This window comes from Megalobrama amblycephala, linkage group LG2 (genome assembly GCF_018812025.1).
Source record: "Megalobrama amblycephala isolate DHTTF-2021 linkage group LG2, ASM1881202v1, whole genome shotgun sequence".
Taxonomy (NCBI): domain Eukaryota; kingdom Metazoa; phylum Chordata; class Actinopteri; order Cypriniformes; family Xenocyprididae; genus Megalobrama; species Megalobrama amblycephala.
This window is the reverse complement of record NC_063045.1, coordinates 4174699-4194800: the sequence shown is the minus strand read 5'-3', so window position 1 is coordinate 4194800 and position 20102 is coordinate 4174699. Positions and strand designations below refer to the sequence as shown.

The 20102-nt window shown below is 40.7% G+C and overlaps 1 protein-coding gene and 1 pseudogene across 1 annotated transcript; one reads left to right on the top strand and one right to left on the bottom strand.

Moving 5' to 3' along the window:
- Positions 1-15092, top strand: part of LOC125263215 — a 26257-nt pseudogene extending 11165 nt beyond the window's left edge.
- sp6 (Sp6 transcription factor) lies at positions 15088-20102 on the bottom strand. Its single transcript, XM_048182204.1, has 2 exons — positions 18865-20102; positions 15088-16328 (listed from the first exon to the last, which is right to left on the bottom strand). The coding sequence occupies exons 1-2, from the start codon at positions 18985-18987 to the stop codon at positions 15426-15428; spliced, it is 1026 nt and encodes a 341-aa protein (XP_048038161.1). The 5' UTR covers positions 18988-20102; the 3' UTR covers positions 15088-15425.

Sequence of the window (20102 nt, the reverse complement as noted above, 5' to 3'; positions counted from 1 at the left end):
GTGTTTATTAAATTTGGAGTATTGTGATATTGACCTGTTCGTCTTTGTCTACCTTTGTCTGCCTTAACCCAACGTGACACATACATGGTCAATGCGTATATTGAAAATTATAAGCACTAGTTTCCCATATGGAAATGTATTATGTTATATATCACATTATATTTTGCAGTATATTCCCATATATTTTTGTTCTGTAAGGGCTGCCTATCAACCACTTAGCAACACCCTAGTAACCACCCTCTAGCAACTGCAAAGCAACCACATAGAAACATCCTTACATTCATTTTGATTGATTTTTGTCATCAGATTGGATCATATTTTGGAGCGTCTCTGAGTTTGTTGGATCTGGACTCAGACGGAGACTCAGATTTCCTTCTGGTCGGAGCTCCGTTATTTCATCAGTCTCAGCCGAGGGCAGAAGGGAGGCTGTACGTCTACGCTTTATCAGAGGAGGTATGGACAGATTCACAACATTCTCCAGTTATAAATACAAAAACATATGGTGATTAATGTCAGGGCCTGTGACTGGAAGTTTGCTAGTCATCACCATTGTGTTTCTCCAATGAAGGGATGGACAACTTCAGTCCTGGAGGGTCAGTGTCCTGCAGAGTTCAGCTCCAACCCTGATTAACTCACCTGCCTGTAGCTCTAGTGACCCTGAAGACATTGATTAGCTGGTTCAGATGTGTTTGATTATGGCTGAAGCTAAACTCTGCAAGACAGTTACCCTTCCAGGACTGAAGTTGCCCATCCCTGCTCTAGTGGGATTGCCGGTGTAATAGGTTCCCGGTGAATCATATTAACTCCCTGAGGTCTGAAAACGCGCTGGCGCGTTTTGCGGGATTTTTTTCACATTGCAGCAAAACAGACTTAAAATACTCCGTCATTTCTTGTCATAGAGACATAAGTAATATATCAATTGAAACTATAGAATGTCTTCTTTTATTTGTGTACACTCAGAGTAAAAACACAATGTTGTGCTTTTTGTAAAATAAAGAAAACTAACATGATGCGTGATCTCTTGTCTCCCTCTGAATGAAGTCCAATCTGACAGTTCTCAGAAAATGAACTATAACTTATGAATACTAATGACAAAAAAAATGACACTTACGTCTAAAGAAACGTTGAAATGTCAGGTTTTAAATCATGCAAGTCAAATCGAAAACAAACATTCTGTGTTTATGTAATCTGTATGAAAAGAGAGCCATGTCAGAAGTCTGTGATTCAGCTCATTATCCGCTAATGCGGCCACGCCCACAGAGCCAGTGCTATTCAGACGCAAATTCAGAGGCAATACATGCATTCATCGTCTCAATCGTGTATTTATTGTCTTGAAAAGTGTTTATTTGGATGTTAAAGCAATGGTTAGCGATCTCTAGAAGACATGCCGTTAGTTCCTAGTTCCTTTTCTTCTTTATATGAATTTGTGGCCTAAAGGTGTACAGAGAGCGCCCTCCGGCTGCAAGTATGAATTAAAAACACCATTCCTGAAATGTCCTCTTCTTCTTTAGAATAATTTGTGGACTAAAGGTGTACAGAGAGTGCCCTCTGGCTACAAGTATGAATTGAAAACACAGTATCCAGCACTCATAGTGATGACAATAAATATTACTTCTCAGTATAGAAAACTGACATAAATATATAAGAATCCATCAATATTTCTCCAAATGTGCATGCTTTTAAGCTAAAAGCCTATATGAAATGCCATAGAGGTAACATAATTGTTCAGACACTTTGTATCACAGAAATACATTATATTTTAGAGAATATAATAGAATACCATTATTTTAAATTGTAATAATATTTCACAGTATTGCTGTTTATGATGAGCTGAGACATTATTACAGAGGGTTTTTTTCACAGCCTACCTGACTGAAAGAGCTCATTAATATGCAAGTCATTTCAGGTCATTATTATGTGATTCTTTTGTCTTCTCAGGTGTAAATGGCCCATTATTCATGCAGATTCACGCCTCCACGCATACTGTGTTTCTTGACATAAAGTGTCTTACAAAAACTAAATCAAATTATTGTTTTATATGAAGGAGTAGGCAGCATAATTTTTACATAATTCTGAAGCAAAAACTCTAGTCTACAACCTCCAATACCCAAAAGTCTTGCGAACACAGATTTAATATACTTTTTATGGCCTTATTTCAGTGACTTAAGTTTTTTGTTTTTTCAATAACCACGCATAAACATTATTCCTTCAAAAATACAAACATGTACATACATGTTCCTCACATATTATTGTAGCCTAGTTTGTGCTGAATACAGTGTAATGACACTTTTGTCATTAATATGTTTATGAACAACTGAAAAAAGCACAAATGTCAGGGCATGTCAAAACTTCTCCAAGCCCCAAATCAGCCTCAGACTCCAGAGGGTTAAAGTCATGGAAATACGTTGTATCGGTGCTGGTCATGTGCTGATGAATGAAGATTAAGTTCTCTTTCTCTCTCTGTAGTATTTTCAGAAGACACTGAACTTGAGTGAGTCAAACACAGGCAGATTTGCAGCATCTTTGGCTTCATTAAAGGACCTGAATGGAGACAGCATGTCAGATGTGGCAGTCGGAGCACCACTTGAGAATGACGGTGAGGGAGTCATCTACATCTACCTGGGCGACAAGACATGTGGAATAAACCCCGAACACGCTCAGGTGAGACTTTGCTTTAGTTCCCTCAATCCCAAACACTGTGTTTGTGTCCAGCTTAACCCAGAATCCCAGACGAGACAAATGTTCACAGATAAACAGACAGACATGGCAGGATAAATGTGTGCAATGATGAACCGCTTTGGCACAATAGACCTGTGTGTGTGTGTGTGTGTTTAGCGGATCCCAGCGCGGTCGGTTCTGCCCGGTCTGAAGCAGTTTGGAGTGTCTCTGTCCGGTCAGATGGACATGAGCGATGATAATCTGACAGATGTCGTGATCGGAGCACAAGGAGGGATTGTGCTGCTCAAGTAGGACTTTTTACCACTCATTTACAGAATAATGTAAAGATTCTCTCATAGTCTCAACACAAGGTGTCATTTATGAACTCTGGCTCTGTTTGAGTACAGTCACATCAGTGGCCAGTTTTTAATTGTTTTTGGAGAATAAATGTAATGATTTTAGTAAACTATCAGCTTGAGTCGGTCAAGTTTTTCAAGGCCCAGTTAGTCTCACTGTATCATTAACTGTTTACTCTTTTCTCTCTCTTCTCAGGGCTCGTCCTGTGATGTCTGTATCTGCACAGCTCAGTTTCAGTCCCAGTGAAATCAGTCTGACCGACTTTGAATGCCCGAGTGACAAAGAGTTAAACGCGTTTAATCTCACTTCGTGTTTGACGGTGGCCGAGCGGACCAGTAGCAGTGGTAACGTCAATGACATCTCAAAGAGTTTCTGTCACATGAAGAGCATGGCCTCCATATCTTACCTTCTCATGTCTCTCAGGATCTCTCAAGAAGAACCTGAATGTGTCTCTGAACCTGAATGTGGACGTGATGAGAGGAATCAATCGAGGATTCTTCGTTCAGAATGATTTGTCATCCAGGACTCTGCAGCAGTTCGTCCTGCTGGATTCTGGGACCTCCTGTTTCAGCTTCCCCATCTTCATGAAGGTACATTTCATCTATCACAGATTCAGCCAATCATGGCAGCTTCAGTTTGACAGCAAACGTTGTGTTTGTTTTAGCGCTGCACTACCGACATAGTGTCTCCTCTGAAGATACAAATTAATTTCTCACAAACCAAGATGTTTTCTGAAAGCACCATGGCTATTCTTGACATCCACAGCAGGACGAAGGAGTATGTCGAGGTGAGCTGAGCTTCAGACATCTCTATTTATACACTATAGGCTTGTTAAATTCATGTCTCTCTCTGCCCAGAAATATCAGATCAATATCAGTCAACTATTAAGATCCTTCAGATTCACTGTATAAAGTTTCTGGAACATTCAAAATCTCTATAAAAGTTTCTGTTTTGTATGTGACTAGGTGCCGTTTCAAAGGAACTGTAATTTAAACAGCTGTGTGTCCGATCTGAAGCTGAACTTCAGTTTTACGTGAGAAACAACCAATAAATAAATCAAACATGATATTAATGTGAAATATGATTTTAAATGCTTCTGAATATTGTCATCCTTCATAAGGTCTTGTTTTTTAATTAAACATGAGATTTTGTATTTGGTTTGTTCTGCAGGAACGACACGTTACTGGTGGTGAATCAAGCTCATTTCACTGTCCTCATATCGCTGGCCAACCCAGGCGACGACTCCTTCAACACCAGCATAGTGCTGCACTACCCAGAAGGCCTCTCGCTCTCAAAATTTGACACCGTTAAGGTACAGCTATCCACACGTCAAACTAAGGACTCTTAATGTAAAAACATATAAACAAGGTCAGTTTACTTGTGAAGAATTATTGCTACATAACAGAGCTGTGTGTCGTTCAGAAATGAATTGAGAATGAGTTTAAAATTTCTGTTCAATACCTGAATTTGAGCTGAATTTGAATTGAGAGCAAACAGCAGAATTACAGGAATTCAGAATTATAATTCAAATTTAAATGTAGAGTTAAAATAAATTGAAATTCAAAGAAATGAAATAGTCTATTTTTAACTACAAGAATGAATGTTGGATTGACAACGTCTTTTTTGAAAGTTTTTTTTCTTTAAAGTTTAAATTAGATGGAGAGATGTTTCAAATACCAACTATAAAAGATCGTTTTTAGTTTATTTATTTCATCATATTTAGTAAATTAACTTTTGTGGACCAAGGTAGAACAACCCTTTAACTCCTAGAATGCATTGCCTGTACTGAATTTCTTTCTGTAAATCTGTCTTCCTGTCAGTTCAGCTTCCTGTGAGATCTGGCCAGTTCAAATTCCAAAATGAAGCCAAATCTACACTGTCATTCATTTGTCAAAGAATAAAAATATTAAATATAGAGCTTCTAAACTATATCTGAAAGTCTGTGTTGTTTTAAGGACTTTAAAAATGTGTGTGTGTGTGTTCAACAAACAGCCCAGCCGGACTCGAAGCAGCTGTGGTGATCGTGACAGTGGTGCTATGAACAGAACCACCTGCAGTATCAATCTACCAGTGTACCGCAGCGGCACCGTGGTAAGACACACAGACACACTCCACCTTTCTGTTCAAACATGTTTCCTGCATCTGATTGCTATATCTTTCCTCATATAATGAAACATAAACATGCATAAGCACTTAGTTTCACATCTCTGTCATCATGAGGAGCTGAATTAATTAGGGATGTCCCGAGCTGATCTCAAGGATCAGTACAGGGGACGATAAAGCTTTTTTTTTTAACAAACGGTGTCGCTATCCTAAGCCCAAGTCATTTATTTTATGTCAGCTGTCATGTTGGTGTCGTCCAGTAGGTGGTGGTATGCACCTTCAAGTAGGAGACCGCAAAGAGAGAAGAAGCTCAAATGTGAGTGTGTGATGCGCGAGAACCAATGACGTCATGTTCAAGTTTCTGTGTTTAGCATATTCAATACACACTTTTGTAAGGGATCACTTGAAAGTCATTTATTTACTATTCATTTTTATGTGCCATCAGACTATCTGAGAAAATGTTGCTGTGGGATGCGTCTTGCTTTAGACTGGACTGACAAACTGGCATTCTGACACCATGAGTGTCATGCCTTATAACCTTAAATCCACCTTTTCCTTTTATGTTGTAATTATTCTGATTTTTGTATATATAAATGCAAGAATTTTGTATCAGTAGTTCTATATTCATAATTGTGACCAGTCTATATGAGAGACCAAAGTCTATCACCTACATGTTTACATCTACAAATGTCTTTATAAAGTGTGCATATATATATATATATATCTACATCTATTATATATATATATATATATATATATATATATATAATATGTTGATGTGTTAGAAGCAGGAAAAATGGTCAAGCGTAAGGATTTGTGCGGGTTTGACAAGGACCAAATTGTGATGGCAAGGCAAGGCAATTTTATTTGTATAGCACATTTCATACACAATGGTAATTCAAAGTGCTTTACATAAAGAAGAATAATAAAAATAGAACATAAGGAATAGAAATAACAGTAAAAACAGAGAATTTTGCTATCTGGATGGATGAGCTAGGAAGTCTTAGGGAGATTTTTTTTGTTGTTGTTGTTGTTGTCGTCCGTCAGAGTGGATCTAAACGGATCTATCCATCAGAGCAGATCTGAATGGATCTTCCTCACACGACAGGACTGCTACCTGTTATGGCACTTCAAACTGATAAACAAAGTTTCAATCTCCCCTTTTGCCAAGACACCTCAAACTGCACCACACAGCTCTAATCCCCCTTCCGGAGATATCTTATCTATGCAACGCAGTTCAAATTTCCCCTTTGGAAAGTGTCCTGACTGTAATCCAGAGATATCTTAACCATGCACTACAGCTCAAATTTCCCCATGGTTTGTCCCTTTATCCAAATTTACCAAATTTTAACCTAATCACAAATGCTTTCTTCCTAATTCACCCAGCTCTTTCAACCAGACAGCAATATTTGAAATGCATTAAAAGTCAGAATAACAAGATGATACATAAAAGATATAAAATACATTAAAAAATGAAATAAAAACAGGAAAAGGAATTAAAAGAATAAAAAGATAATGCATATAAAATAAAATGCAAACAGTTCGGACATAACACAGTGCTCAATCAGCAAATGCATAGATAAAAAGATGTGTTTTGAGTCTTGATTTGAATGTGGCTACTGTTGGAGCACACCTGATCTCTTCTGGAAGCTGGTTCCAGCTGCGGCTAGTGTAACAGCTAAAAGCAGACTCTCCTTGCTTTGAGTGAACCCTTGGTATTTCTAAGTGACTTGATCCTGATGATCTGGGTGATCTGTTAGGTTTATATTCTATGAGCATATCTGCAATGTATTGAGGTTCTAGGCCATTGAGTGATTTATAAACAAGTAACAGTACTTTAAAATCAATTACAAAAAATGCAGCTGGAAGCCGGTGCAAGGACCTGAGGACTGGTGTGATGTGTTCATGTTTTCTGGTTCTGCTCAGAATCCTGGCAGCAGCGTTCTGTACGAGCTGCAGCTGTCTTATGGTCTTTTTGGGAAGGCCAGTGAGGAGCCCATTACAATAATCCACCCTGCTGGTGATGAAAGCATGAACAAGTTTCTCTAAAGCATCTGATTCTTGCAATATTTTTAAAGATGATAATATGCTGATTTAGTTACTGTCTTTACATGGCTACTGAAACTCAGGTCTGACTCAAATCACTCCAAGATTCTTCATCTTTGTTTCCAAACGCAATGACTTCAGTTTTGTCTTTGTTTAACTGAAGGAAGTTTAGGCACATCCAATTTTTAATTTCATCAATGCATTGGCACAAGGAGTCAATGGGGCAGTAGTCGTTAGGTGATAGGGCGAGGTAAATCTGTGTGTCATCTGCATAGCTGTGATATGCAATTTGGTTCTTTCTCATTATTTGGCTCAGTGGCAGCATATAGCTCTTGTGGGGTGTTCCTGGTCTGCAGTGGTCAGTATCTATCAAAAGTGCTCCAAGGAAGGGACAGTGGTGAACCGGCGACAGGGTCATGGGCGGCCGAGGCTCATTGATGCATGTGGGGAGCGAAGGCAGGCCCGTGTGGTCCGATCCAGCAGACGAGTTACTGTAGCTCAAACTGCTCCAGAAGTTAATGCTGGTTCTGATAGAAAGGTGTCAGAATACACAGTGCATCAGTTTGTTACATATGGAGCTGCATAGCTGCAGACCAGTCAGGGTGCCCATGCTGACCCCCGTCCATTGCCAAAAGAGCCAACAGTGGACACGTGAGCATCAGAACTGGACCACGGAGCAATGGAAGAAGGTGGCCTGGTCTGATGAATGACGTTTTCTTTTACATCACGTGGATGGCCGGGTGCGTCTCTTATCTGGGGAACACATGGCACCAGGATGCACTATGGGAAGAAGGCGAGCCGGCGGAGGCAGTGTGATGCTTTGGGCAATGTTCTGCTGGGAAACCTTGGGTCCATCCAGACATGTGGATGTTACTTTGACACGTACCACCTACCTAAGCATTGTTGCAGACCATGTACAGCCTTTCATGGAAACGGTATTCCCTGGTGGCTGTGGCTTCTTTCAGCAGGATAATGCTCCTGCCACAAAGCAAAAATGGTTCAGGAATGGTTTGAGGAGCACAACAACGAGTTTGAGGTGTCGACTTGGTCTCCAAATTCCCAAGATCTCAATCCAATCGAGCATCTGTAGGATGTGCTGAACAAACAAGTCCGATCCATGGAGGCTCCACCTCACAGCTTACAGGACTTAAAGGATCTGCTGCTAACATCTTGGTGCAGATACCACAGCACACCTTCAGGGGTCTAGAGGAGTCCACGCCTCGACGGGTCAGGGTTGTTTTGGCAGCAAAAGGGGACCAACACAATATTAGGAAGGTGGTCATAATTTTATACCTGATCGTTGTGTGTATATATATATGTATAAGGGGAACTCATATAGTGGCTTTTTTGCCAAATATTGTGAATTTTGTGACCATTTGTGTTACCTTTTGGTGGTATTTTTGCCCGTTAATTTCCACTCCTGTCACAGCACTACCAAGTCTCGGTCATATTTAATATATGCCATATATTATGTATTTCCCAAGTCTTTTACAAGGTTGAAAATAAATAAATAAGTAAATAAATAAATATGTAAATTACCTGTGAAACTGTTAGTAACGGATCTTGTCCACTGTGTGCAGAGAATCTCAGAAGAATAACAGCTGTTTCAGTTTCACGGGAATATGTCCTCTCTTCAGTCCGCTCGCTTCTCTTAAAGGGCCCAAAAATGAGCATCTCTCTTTACCTGCTAGAAGCCGAATATATGAGGGAGAATAAATGAGTTTTTTTTTTCTTCAATCATTCTCATTTTTCAATCATTCTCTTGGCCTTGCTACAAACTTCTGTGATTTCTACTGTGTTCTAGACTCTTTTTCTGGCAATATTTCGTGTGAAACGGGATTACGACTGGGCTGACAGGATGGAGATGATGATCACCGCTAACAGGTGAGTGAGGCTGAACTTGACAGATGTGTTTGTTTTCAGCGCTGTTTCATATCAGTAATGATCAGCAGAGATGTGAGCTTATGATCCAGGTTATGAAGGTTAAGAATGACTTCATGTTCATTGAGTCAGTTCTGTTTGTTTGTTCACAGTGATAATAATGGAAACATCAGCGATACGGTGGTGAGGAGGAGCATCCCGGTTCAGTTCGCCGTTGATCTGGCAATCAGTCTGTGAGTGGCATTTATTTAACTTCTCTCTTCTGTTTCTTCTCTTCATCTCTGAATGATTGAAAACTCAACATCTACATGTCTTTCTCTGTTCTGTCTTCCTCTTCCTCACTTTCTGTTTTAATGTCTTTATTGTAAACACACACAGTGTTATTACCATTATCAGTTGTATTATATATTGTGTGTTTGTCAGAGTGGCTGAAGACTCTGTGAGGTATCTGAACTTCTCTCTGGAGGACAGAGGTCCAAAACCTCTCAACATCATCTACAAGGTCAGAGAGTCAAACACACATCTGCAGCTTCATTGTGTCGTGAACTTCATGTGTCAGCATGAGGTAAATATGGGCTTGACGTGATCAGATTGCTGTGTGTCTGTGTGTTTGTGTTCACAGGTGGAGAATCTGGGTTTCAAAGGTCTGCCGGTGTCGCTCAAACTCATCCTGCCCTGTCAAACCACACATGTGATTTTAACCTCTCAGACCTTCAGCATGAAGGTGCGTCACTCGTTCTTCAGATCATACCTTCAAACCAGCATGTGTTTTGCTGAATGAACATCTTCTATTCTTCTCTACAGAACTCTTCAGTGCCGTGCAAATTCACCAAACCACAGGTAAGAGATCATAGACCCATTCACACCTGCTGTTAAAGAGATCGTTCACCCAAAACATGATCATTCTGTCATCATTTACTCACTCTCATGCCATTCAAACCTGTATGACTTTCTTTCTTCTGTTGAACACAAAAGAGATGTTTTAAAATAAAAGTCTGGTGTTCAAACAATATTGGAGACTAAAAACACACAGATTTCATCTCTGTTTAGTTCATTTGATTCTCTGGTTTATTGGTGTCAGTGTTTCAGTTCTCAGTGTTGTGTTGATGTTTCAGGACGGTCACTGCGGGAAGTTTGAGTGTGGTCAGTTTGATCTGCAGAAATCTTCAGAAGTTCACTTCATCCTGACGGCAGACGCAGCTCTCCAGAACGTGAAGGAATATGAGAGCGTGAGTGACGAACACAGACAAACAAACACGAGTTTAAGACCAAATAATTCTGAAATCAGACTCTGTTTCTTCTGCTGTAGAAATACTCCTTCAACGAGTTCAGAAAGGATTTAGGATTCGATATCAGCGCCGAGCTCCACTTCAACAGAAGCCGCTACAACCAGACGTCAACCGGCCTGAAGGTGAGCGAATGAAAGCTGTAGCTTTGCCATAATTGATGTTGTGCTTGTGCTGCCATCTACAGACGAGCAGCTGTGTGTGATCGTCAGTGTCAGTCTGAATTCATACCACAGACCTGCAGCTCTTGAGTTCATGACTGATGTCACTGTTAGGCAGTGCAATTTTATTTGTATAGCACATTTCATACACAATGGTAATTCAAAGTGCTTTACATAAAGAAGAATAATAAAAATAGAACATAAGGAATAGAAATAACAGTAAAAACAGAGAATTTTGCTATCTGGATGGATGAGCTAGGAAGTCTTAGGGAGATTTTTTGCTGTTGTTGTTGTTGTTGTTGTCCGTCAGAGTGGATCTAAACGGATCTATCCATCAGAGCAGATCTGAATGGATCTTCCTCAAACGATAGGACTGCTACCTGTTAAGGCACTTCAAACTGATAAACAAAGTTTCAATCTCCCCTTTTGCCAAGACACCTCAAACTGCACCACACAGCTCTAATCCCCCTTCCGGAGATATCTTATCTATGCAACGCAGTTCAAATTTCCCCTTTGGAAAGTGTCCTGACTGTAATCCAGAGATATCTTAACCATGCACTACAGCTCAAATTTCCCCATGGTTTGTCCCTTTATCCAAATTTACCAAATTTTAACCTAATCACAAATGCTTTCTTCCTAATTCTCCCATCTCTTTCAACCAGACAGCAATATTTAAAATGCATTAAAAGTCAGAATAACAAGATGATACATAAAAGATATAAAATACATTAAAAATAAAATATAAAAACAGGAAAAGGAATTTAAAGAATAAAAAGATAATACGTATAAAATAAAGTGCAAACAGTTCGGACATAGCACAGTGCTCAATCAGCAAATGCATAGATAAAAAGATGTGTTTTGAGTCTGGATTTGAATGTTGCTACTGTTGGAGCACACCTGATCTCTTCTGGAAGCTGGTTCCAGCTGCGGCTGGCGTAACAGCTAAAAGCAGACTCTCCTTGCTTTGAGTGAACCCTTGGTATTTCTAAATGACTTGATCCTGATGATCTGAGTGATCTGTTAGGTTTATATTCTATGAGCATATCTGCAATGTATTGAGGTCCTAGACCATTGAGTGATTTATAAACAAGTAACAGTACTTTAAAATCAATTCTAAATGCAACTGGAAGCCAGTGCAAGGACCTGAGGACTGGTGTGATGTGTTCATGTTTTCTGGTTCTGCTCAGAGTCCTAGCAGCAGCGTTCTGTACGAGCTGCAGTTGTCTTATGGTCTTTTTGGGAAGGCCAGTGAGGAGCCCATTACAATAATCCACCAGGCTGGTGATGAAAGCATGAACAAGTTTCTCTAAGTCTTGACTGGAGACAAAGCATCTAATTCTTGCAATATATTTGAGATGATAATATGCTGATTTAGTTATTGTCTTTACATGGCTACTGAAACTCAGGTCTGACTCCAAAATCACACCAAGATTCCTGACTTGATTTTTAGTTGTTTGACCCCTAGAGTGAAGGTACGCTTTCACTTTGAGAATTTCATCAATGTTTCCGAATGCAATGACTTCAGCTTTGTCTTTGTTTAACTGAAGGAAGTTTAGGCACATCCAATTTTTAATTTCATCAATGCATTGGCACAGGGAGTCAATGGGGCTGTAGTCGTTAGGTGATAGGGCGAGGTAAATCTGTGTGTCATCTGCATAGCTGTAATATGCAATTTGGTTCTTTCTCATTATTTGGCTCAGTGGCAGCATATATAGGTTGAACAGGAGGGGTGCAAGTATTGAACCTTGAGGGACTCCGCATGTCATTGATGTCCACTCAGACTTATGGTCACCAATACTCACATAATAACCTCTCCCTTCTAAGTATGACCTGAACCATTTAAGGACCATCCCAGAAAGCCCAACCCAGTTTTCCAGCCTGTCAAGAAGTATGTTGTGATCGACAGTGTCAAACGCAGCACTGAGATCGAGAAGAACCAGCACTGATAATTTACCAGTATCTGTGTTTAGGCGAATATCATTTATTATATTTATGAGCGCTGTCTCTGTGCTGTGATGCAGTCGGAAACCAGATTGAAAGTTGTCAAAGTATCCATTCAAGCTTAAGAACTTGTTCAGCTGATTGAAAACAACTTTTTCAATGATCTTGCCTATGAAAGGAAGATTTGAGATTGGCTTGTAGTTGCTCAATATGGTGTTATCCAGATTGCTCTTTTTCAGGAGGGGCTTGACAACTGCAGTTTTCAGGGATTTTGGAAAAGTCCCAGAGAGAAGTGAGGTGTTTACCACTTCTAGGAGATCTGCTTCTAAACAGTTAAACACGCTTTTGAAAAAAGATGTGGGAAGTGTGTCAAGGGCACAGGTTGATGTTTTAAGGTGCTGTACTGTTTCTTCCAAAATTTTACCATCAATTGCTTCGAAAACAGACATAATAGCTACTTTCTGAGGTTGTGATCTGATCTGTTTTACCCAGTGCAGCTCAAGGATGTGCTGATCGCCTTTCTGATATTATTAATTTTCTCAGAGAAGAAGGAAGCAAACTCACAGCATTTGCTGTCTGAGAGCATTTCACTGGGAATCTGACTTGGGGGGTTTGTTAGTCTCTCTACTGTAGCAAAAAGAGTGCGGGTGTTGTTTAAGTTTCTGTTTATAATATTTGAGAAGAAGGTCTGTCTAGCTTTGCCTAGTTCCACATTGAAAGCATGAAGGATATCTTTATAGATGTTATAGTGGATTTCAAGTTTTGTCTTTCGCCACATGCGCTCATCTTTTCTGCATTGTCTTTTCAAATTTTGCACTGCTGTTGAGTTTCTCCATGGTGCTTTTTGTTTGCCACTCTTTTTCCTGACTTTCACAGGAGCAATGTTATCAATAACGTTCTGTACTTTTGAGTTAAAAGAATCAAGGAGAAAATCAACAGAGTCTGCAGATATGCTTGGTGTTAAAGATATAGCCTTCATAAACAGAGCACTAGTATTCTCATTTAAGCATCGCTTTTTGACAGAGATAGATCTAGCTTCAACAGTTGGAGAGATCAATATTTCAAAGAAAATACAGAAATGATCAGATAGTGCTACATCCTTAATGACAATGGATGAAATGTTTAGACCCTTACTAATAATTAAATCTAGAGTGTGTCCACGATTGTGTGTAGGTCCATGTACATGTTGAGTCAGATGAAAAGTATTCAAAACAGTTATGATTTCTTTTGCCATATTAGATTCTGCATTTTCTATGTGGATGTTAAAGTCCCCAGTAATAGCAAAACAGTCAAACTCTGAGGAAATTGCTGATAACAGTTCTGTAAAGTCCTCCACAAAGGCTGGAGAGTTTTGGAGGCCTGTAAATAACTATAAGTAGGATGCGAGGAGCACCTTTTAACACAATACCCAAGTATTCGAAAGACAAGTAATCACCAAATGACACTTGCTTGCATTGATAGACATCTTTAAATAGAGCAGCTACACCTCCACCTCTCCTAACAGCTCTGCAGACACTCATAGAAGTAAAGTTAGGAGGGGCTGTTTCATTCAGGATTGTTGCTCTGCAACTGTCTTCAAGCCATGTTTCATTTAGAAGCATAAAACAGTTACAGTATTACAGACACAGACACTGTCATATTTATAACTATTTCTTCTTCATTCTGCAGGACGACCCTCACAAATCACAGGTACACACATCTCATTCCTTCATCCATCATTTAATGATGATCAACACTGAAGGCTGGATAGTTTCTCTCTGTTCCTCTCAGACTAAAGTGAGTGCGGAGTTTGTCGTTCCACCCAGTAAATTGCTGATCGTCGGCACTGGTGCAGAGGGCGGGTTCATCCTGCTCATTATCTTATTGATCCTGCTGGTGAAGGTAAGAACCAATCAAATCACCTCACACCTGGGGCCTCATTTATAAAATGTTGCACAGAGCGTATGCCTCTCTTTCAGATGTGAAATCGATAAATCACAAATGATCTTGAACTTGGGAGCAGCTGAATGGTTTCAGTTCTCCACGTTGTAAACGACACCTAATTAACGTCATTTACATATAACAGGTCACCAGTCATCGTCCAAATCCTTTAATTTAGAATGAATTAGATAGAATAGAATTAGAATAGCTCAAACCCTGACATGGCGCTAAACACTTTTCCACGTCAACAACAGTTTTTATAAATATGAGCGTTGGAGTGGATTTAAGCGTACACACACTCCAAGATCAGATCTGTGCGTATGCACGCTTTATAAATGAGGCCCATTCATTCGCCCCTCTCTCAAATTCTCAATCCAATTTGTGTGTGTGTGTGTGTGTGTGTGTGTGTGTGTGTGTGTGTGTGTGTGTGTGTAGTGGGGGTTTTACCAAAAGCATCCTGAAGTGTATGAAAATGTGATGGTGCTTCTGGTGAAATTCAAGAAAACAGAGGAATCTGAGTCTGCTTGTTTTGAAGGCTTCAAAGCTGAAGATTCTTCCTTTTTTTAATGTCGTTGTATGATAATGTTTTCTATCTAGTGATTTAATTTGTACTTTATTTATGATAACCTTGTTTTTAATTTTCAAATCTAAGTGTTCTGTAAACTGAATATTGGTGGTCAATTTAAGAAGTGAAAAAACAATCAATCATAGTATAAATAAATGAGTTAGCTGAATTGGATTTTGCCTAACCTGTTTATTGTTTGATGTATTTATGGCACTTTCACAAGACATATATGAAAAAATATCAAAATGCTTTATATTTATTCAAACTAATGACATATCCTTACTACAAATCTTGAGATTACAGCAATAAAAACACTCACACACGACACACAACACATCTTTAAGTTAATCAACAGGGAATGAAACACAAAATGTACAAATATAAATAAAACTAAAGATATAAAAGCATTATGTTACGTGTTACATGCCAATGCCACCTTCTACAGGTCATTTACAGATGTGAATATAGTTCATATCGGTCGCCTTCAGTCTCGTCTATCAGAGTCGATTAGGCGTTCGTCGTGTCGTCGTCGCCGTTCTCTGACTCCGTCTTGACTCTGAGCAGCGACGTCGCGCCGGTGCCGCTTCCCGTCGCCGAGTGAGTCTCTTCGGCCGGTTGGCACGGCGACTCGTGCACGCGCACGTGTTTGGCCAGGTGGTCGGCGCGCAGGAAGACGCGCGGGCAGGAGCTGCAGCCGAAGCGCTTGGCGCCGGTGTGCGTCTGCAGGTGGCGCTGCAGCTCGTCCGAGCGGGTGAAGCGCTTGCCGCAGAACAGCCAGTTGCAGACGAAGGGCCGGTCGCCGCTGTGCCAGCGCAGGTGCGCTTTGAGGTGCGACGTCTTCACGTAGGCTTTCCCGCAGCCGGGGATGTGGCAGTTGTGCAGGTGCTTGCGTTTGCCGTCGCCACTGCTGCTTCCCAGGGACTCGGCGCTCAGGCAGTTGGGACAGCGGCAGGAGGCCTGACCGGGAGCGCGGCCACCAGCGCGTCGCTGCGACTTCGGCCGTGCGGAAGCCCCCGCGGCGTCCTGCGGCTCCTCCGAGGAGTAGGACGACGAGGCCTGCGGGAGCGGCAGCAGATCCTGCGGCAGCGGCTCCATCTTGAAGCCCTCGGGCGGGAAGTGCAGGCCGGAGTGGGCGGAGCCGGAGGGAGGCAGGCAGCACATCTGAGGGTCGGCCGTGTAGGAGCTCATGGGCCCGCCCTGCCCTGGCCCCGCCCCCAGCCCCGCCCCCTGCAGGTCCATCCAGCCGGCCGCGGCTCCAGTGTGCACGTCCCACCAGCCGGACACGCTCACCTCGTCCTGCGGCGGCCCGGCGCGCAACCAGGGGTCGTACGGGTGCGCCATGATGCGTGTGTGAGTGTGTGTGAGAGAGACCGTATCACCACATGACTGTGGATGGGAATCTGATTTCACCTGCGAACGCACAAAACACCACCGTCAGAAAACCACACACACAAACAGATCAGTCTGAATGATTCATCAATGATTGTGCACATGACGGTTCATGTACAAGACACTATTGCTTTATAATCAACATTTTTGATCCACCATTTCCTCTGAGCTTGTTGCAATGCATTACAGGATTGCCTTCTTCACGAAGGAGACGTGGGCAAAGACGAGGCAAAATTCTGTTAAAATAAATATCCTGTTTATATGCTGCTTTAACTGCTGAAACACATGAACTCAGAGTTAATATCTATTAGTCTGTCATATGCCATTGCGTGTCCAAAAGCTAAGGTGCACAGTGCCATTACAGTCCTGGTCAGACAGTACTGCTGCTCTAGCACAACTTAGGCGGTTGTATTTTCTCGTATTTGTCCATGTATATATTTTTGTGCACATTTTATTCATTGTTGTTTGTAGTTTGGGACTCTCTCTCCCGCTCTCTTTCTGCAAATGAAGTTTTGATCAGAACAGAAAGACGGCTGGAAGTGCTGCCTCTGTGTTCCTCGTGAGCGGAGCCGCGGTTTGACTGTCAGCGTCTGCAAAGCCGCATGAACGCACCAACCTCTAATACACATCTGAGCTTCTTTTACATCATCCCAGGGAGTTGGCGCGGCCGTAATGACCCTGCTAGTCTAGATCTAGTGTCTGAAATCAATTCTTGCTGACCAGTGAGCTTCTTTCACACAGTTCTGCTCAGATGTGAACCAAACTTTTCAGTTCAAAACACAATCATCCAGTTCACCTGCACTGACTTAAATCCGTTTCTTTCTCACCACACGTTCAATGTAAAGTGTAAAGATGCTCCGAGATTCGCGTCCTGATCGAGTCGGTTGCAGCAGCAGAACAGGAATCTGAGATGCGAGTTTAATCGGGCAGAATCTTTCCGGATCGGATTGAAGAAGGCCAGATTTCAGCATCAAGTGAGACTCACCGACCACAATTAAGTTGTTTTGAGTCGACAAGTTAGACGCCACCTTAATGCATCCGTGATCTCAAAAAACACACACCTCAGCTCTAACCACACACACACACACACACACACACACACCCTCGCTGGTTTCACTTTATTAGTGAGGACGGCTCATAGACGCAATGGTATAAATCCCTAAACCACCACTAAGCCTGATCCTTCCCTTCACATGAACCTGTGGAAGTTTGTCTCCGACGTTGAATAAAAGTTTTTCTCAATTGCAAGAAAAAAAGAACTGTAAGATAAAAAATTAGCATTTATGTTTTTATTTATTTTATTATATTTGTGAGGACATTTTCAAACATTCGGAACCTGCAAATATTCACACACACACACACACACACACACTTCTGAAATTGTCTATCAAGGTTGAACATGTTTACTGTGTGTGTGAGTGTGAGTGTGTGTGTTTGTATTTATCTCTATTTTGGGGAAGAAACCGTATCCAGGAGTTAAATCTGACACAACTCAATCTAACATATAAACCATCTGTAAAGGTCATATAGATTTGAAGTTTTCTTATAAAGTTTGTGTCACTATAATGGATTTTATATAAAGCAATATAAGGCTATGATATTTGTTCATTTAGATCAGTGTGTGTGTGCGCATGTGTGTGTGTGTGTGTTTATACGTACAGGAAGACTCAAGATTGCAGCTGTAAAGATCTGTTGACAGCTGGAGTGTGTGTGTGTGTGTGTGTGTGTGTGTGTGTGTGTGTGTGTGTGTGTGTGTGTGATTTGTGATGAAAACAGGTTTAACTGTCTGCCAGAAGTTCTCTGAAAACAGACAAACACACACAGTCTGGCACGAACCCACAACCTCCCACAAACACACACACACGCACACACACACAGACACGCACACACACACTACACAACACAGTGTCTCATAGACTCAATGGTTTATACTAAGATGATAATGATATTTACTAGCTGTACTGAATATAATGCTCTCACAAACCTGCTGACGTCAGGAGATCGAGAGCAGATCATGATCTGTCCATTTATGAGTCCTTCAAATAGTGTTTAAATGTCTTCATAAGACACTTCTGACTACACTCGCTGAAAATACAGCTTCCGACTGAGGGTTTTCACAGCAATGCCACAGAGGAGCCATTTCTGGTTCCCCAAAGAAGCGTTCGGTGATCAGTTCTTTGGAGAACCATGTTTTTCTCAGTGTGAAGAACATTTTAATGATCTGTAAAGAGGTTTTTCACACAGTCTTTGTGGAAAGATTCCATGGATGTCAAAGTTTCTTCATGAAACAGTCGATGCCCATAAAGAAGCTTAATTTTTGAAGAGTGCAGGATCATGTTAGGCTTGATGTTGAGTAAAATGACTGACTGCTCCTCATATCAACACAAGACTGACACAGCAGCCGTCAGCCACAACTATTACTAACACTATCACTGCTTTCAAACAACCTGTACTGCATAACACGCTAGAGAAATAAAGACTTGACATTAACATGATCATGAAGACATTCATGCGGCATTATAATAAAGTTACTGATGAGAGAGAGAGAGATTTTTACCTGCTCGGCGTCTCCTGATGAATGTGACGCCACTCCAGAAAGCAGCACGAGTTTATGACAGTGAGAGCCACACCTCTGTCTCACACACACACACACACACGGTTCATTCATACACACTTTCATTGATACAGCTCTGTCACTGCTACACACACACACACACACACACACACACACACACTCACAGACAGTCAGAGCGGCTGCTCGATGCGTCTCAACATGTCAGTGAGACCTCAAACTACCTGAAAGACAGACAGGAAATCAGGAATCAGCCCCCAAACAAACATTTTCCCACCGCAGAGAGTTCTGAGTTTCATTCCGTGTGTTTTCATTTTCATGCATAATTTTATTAGTGCTGTTATTTTAGACTTGAACAGTTCAATCTTTGCAAATTTCCTTCATGCATTTTAAGTTGCATTTAATGCATGAAAGTTTCTGTAAAAATAAAAGATGGTTTTATGATGAACTTTGTAGAATTAATTGAAAAGATTTCAGATGAGGACAACTTTGGAGCAACATGCAAAACCATCATATTTCATCCTAATATTGTAATATTATCTAATTAAATATAATATTATGTATTAATAATGTATTGTAATCCTTACGATCACAAGTTGTAATTGCAACAATCGTCTTTTTTTAACTGAACACAAACAAGCATTTTTATTGTGAAAAACACTATACAAATAAACTTGAATTGGATTGTTAATAAAATCATTATTATTAATTATAATTCTAAAATATATTATTATTAATAACTGTAGTCATATTCATTTCCGTATGTTAATTTTGTGATAATTCAATGTTTAGGTGGAGGCTTTAAATAAGCCTTCATGGGTTTTCCCCATCTTCCTGTACATAATTTATATTGCACAAAAATAAACTAAACTGTAAGTAAAACTAATACCTGTATCTGAATCACTGCCAAATCGTGCCGTGCGGTGTGTTTAATAGAGCAGGACGAGCTCTGGAGAAACCCTAACACTTCACAGCTCATGCGTTAAGATATGCGATGAAAGAAAGTGTGCAGAAGAAGACAGAAACTGTTCAGTTCTGCAGCGATGACAAGGTCACGGGTTTGACACTGAACAAACATATGGGCCGCTCTATAGAAACTGCTGTCCCGCAACCAAAAAACACATTTAAAAATCATTGAAGTATTCAAATTTTAGATGTTTACTAAGATCCTTCTATTATCTGCTGAATCCCACAATAATATTTAAAATATCAGTAAGATTAAT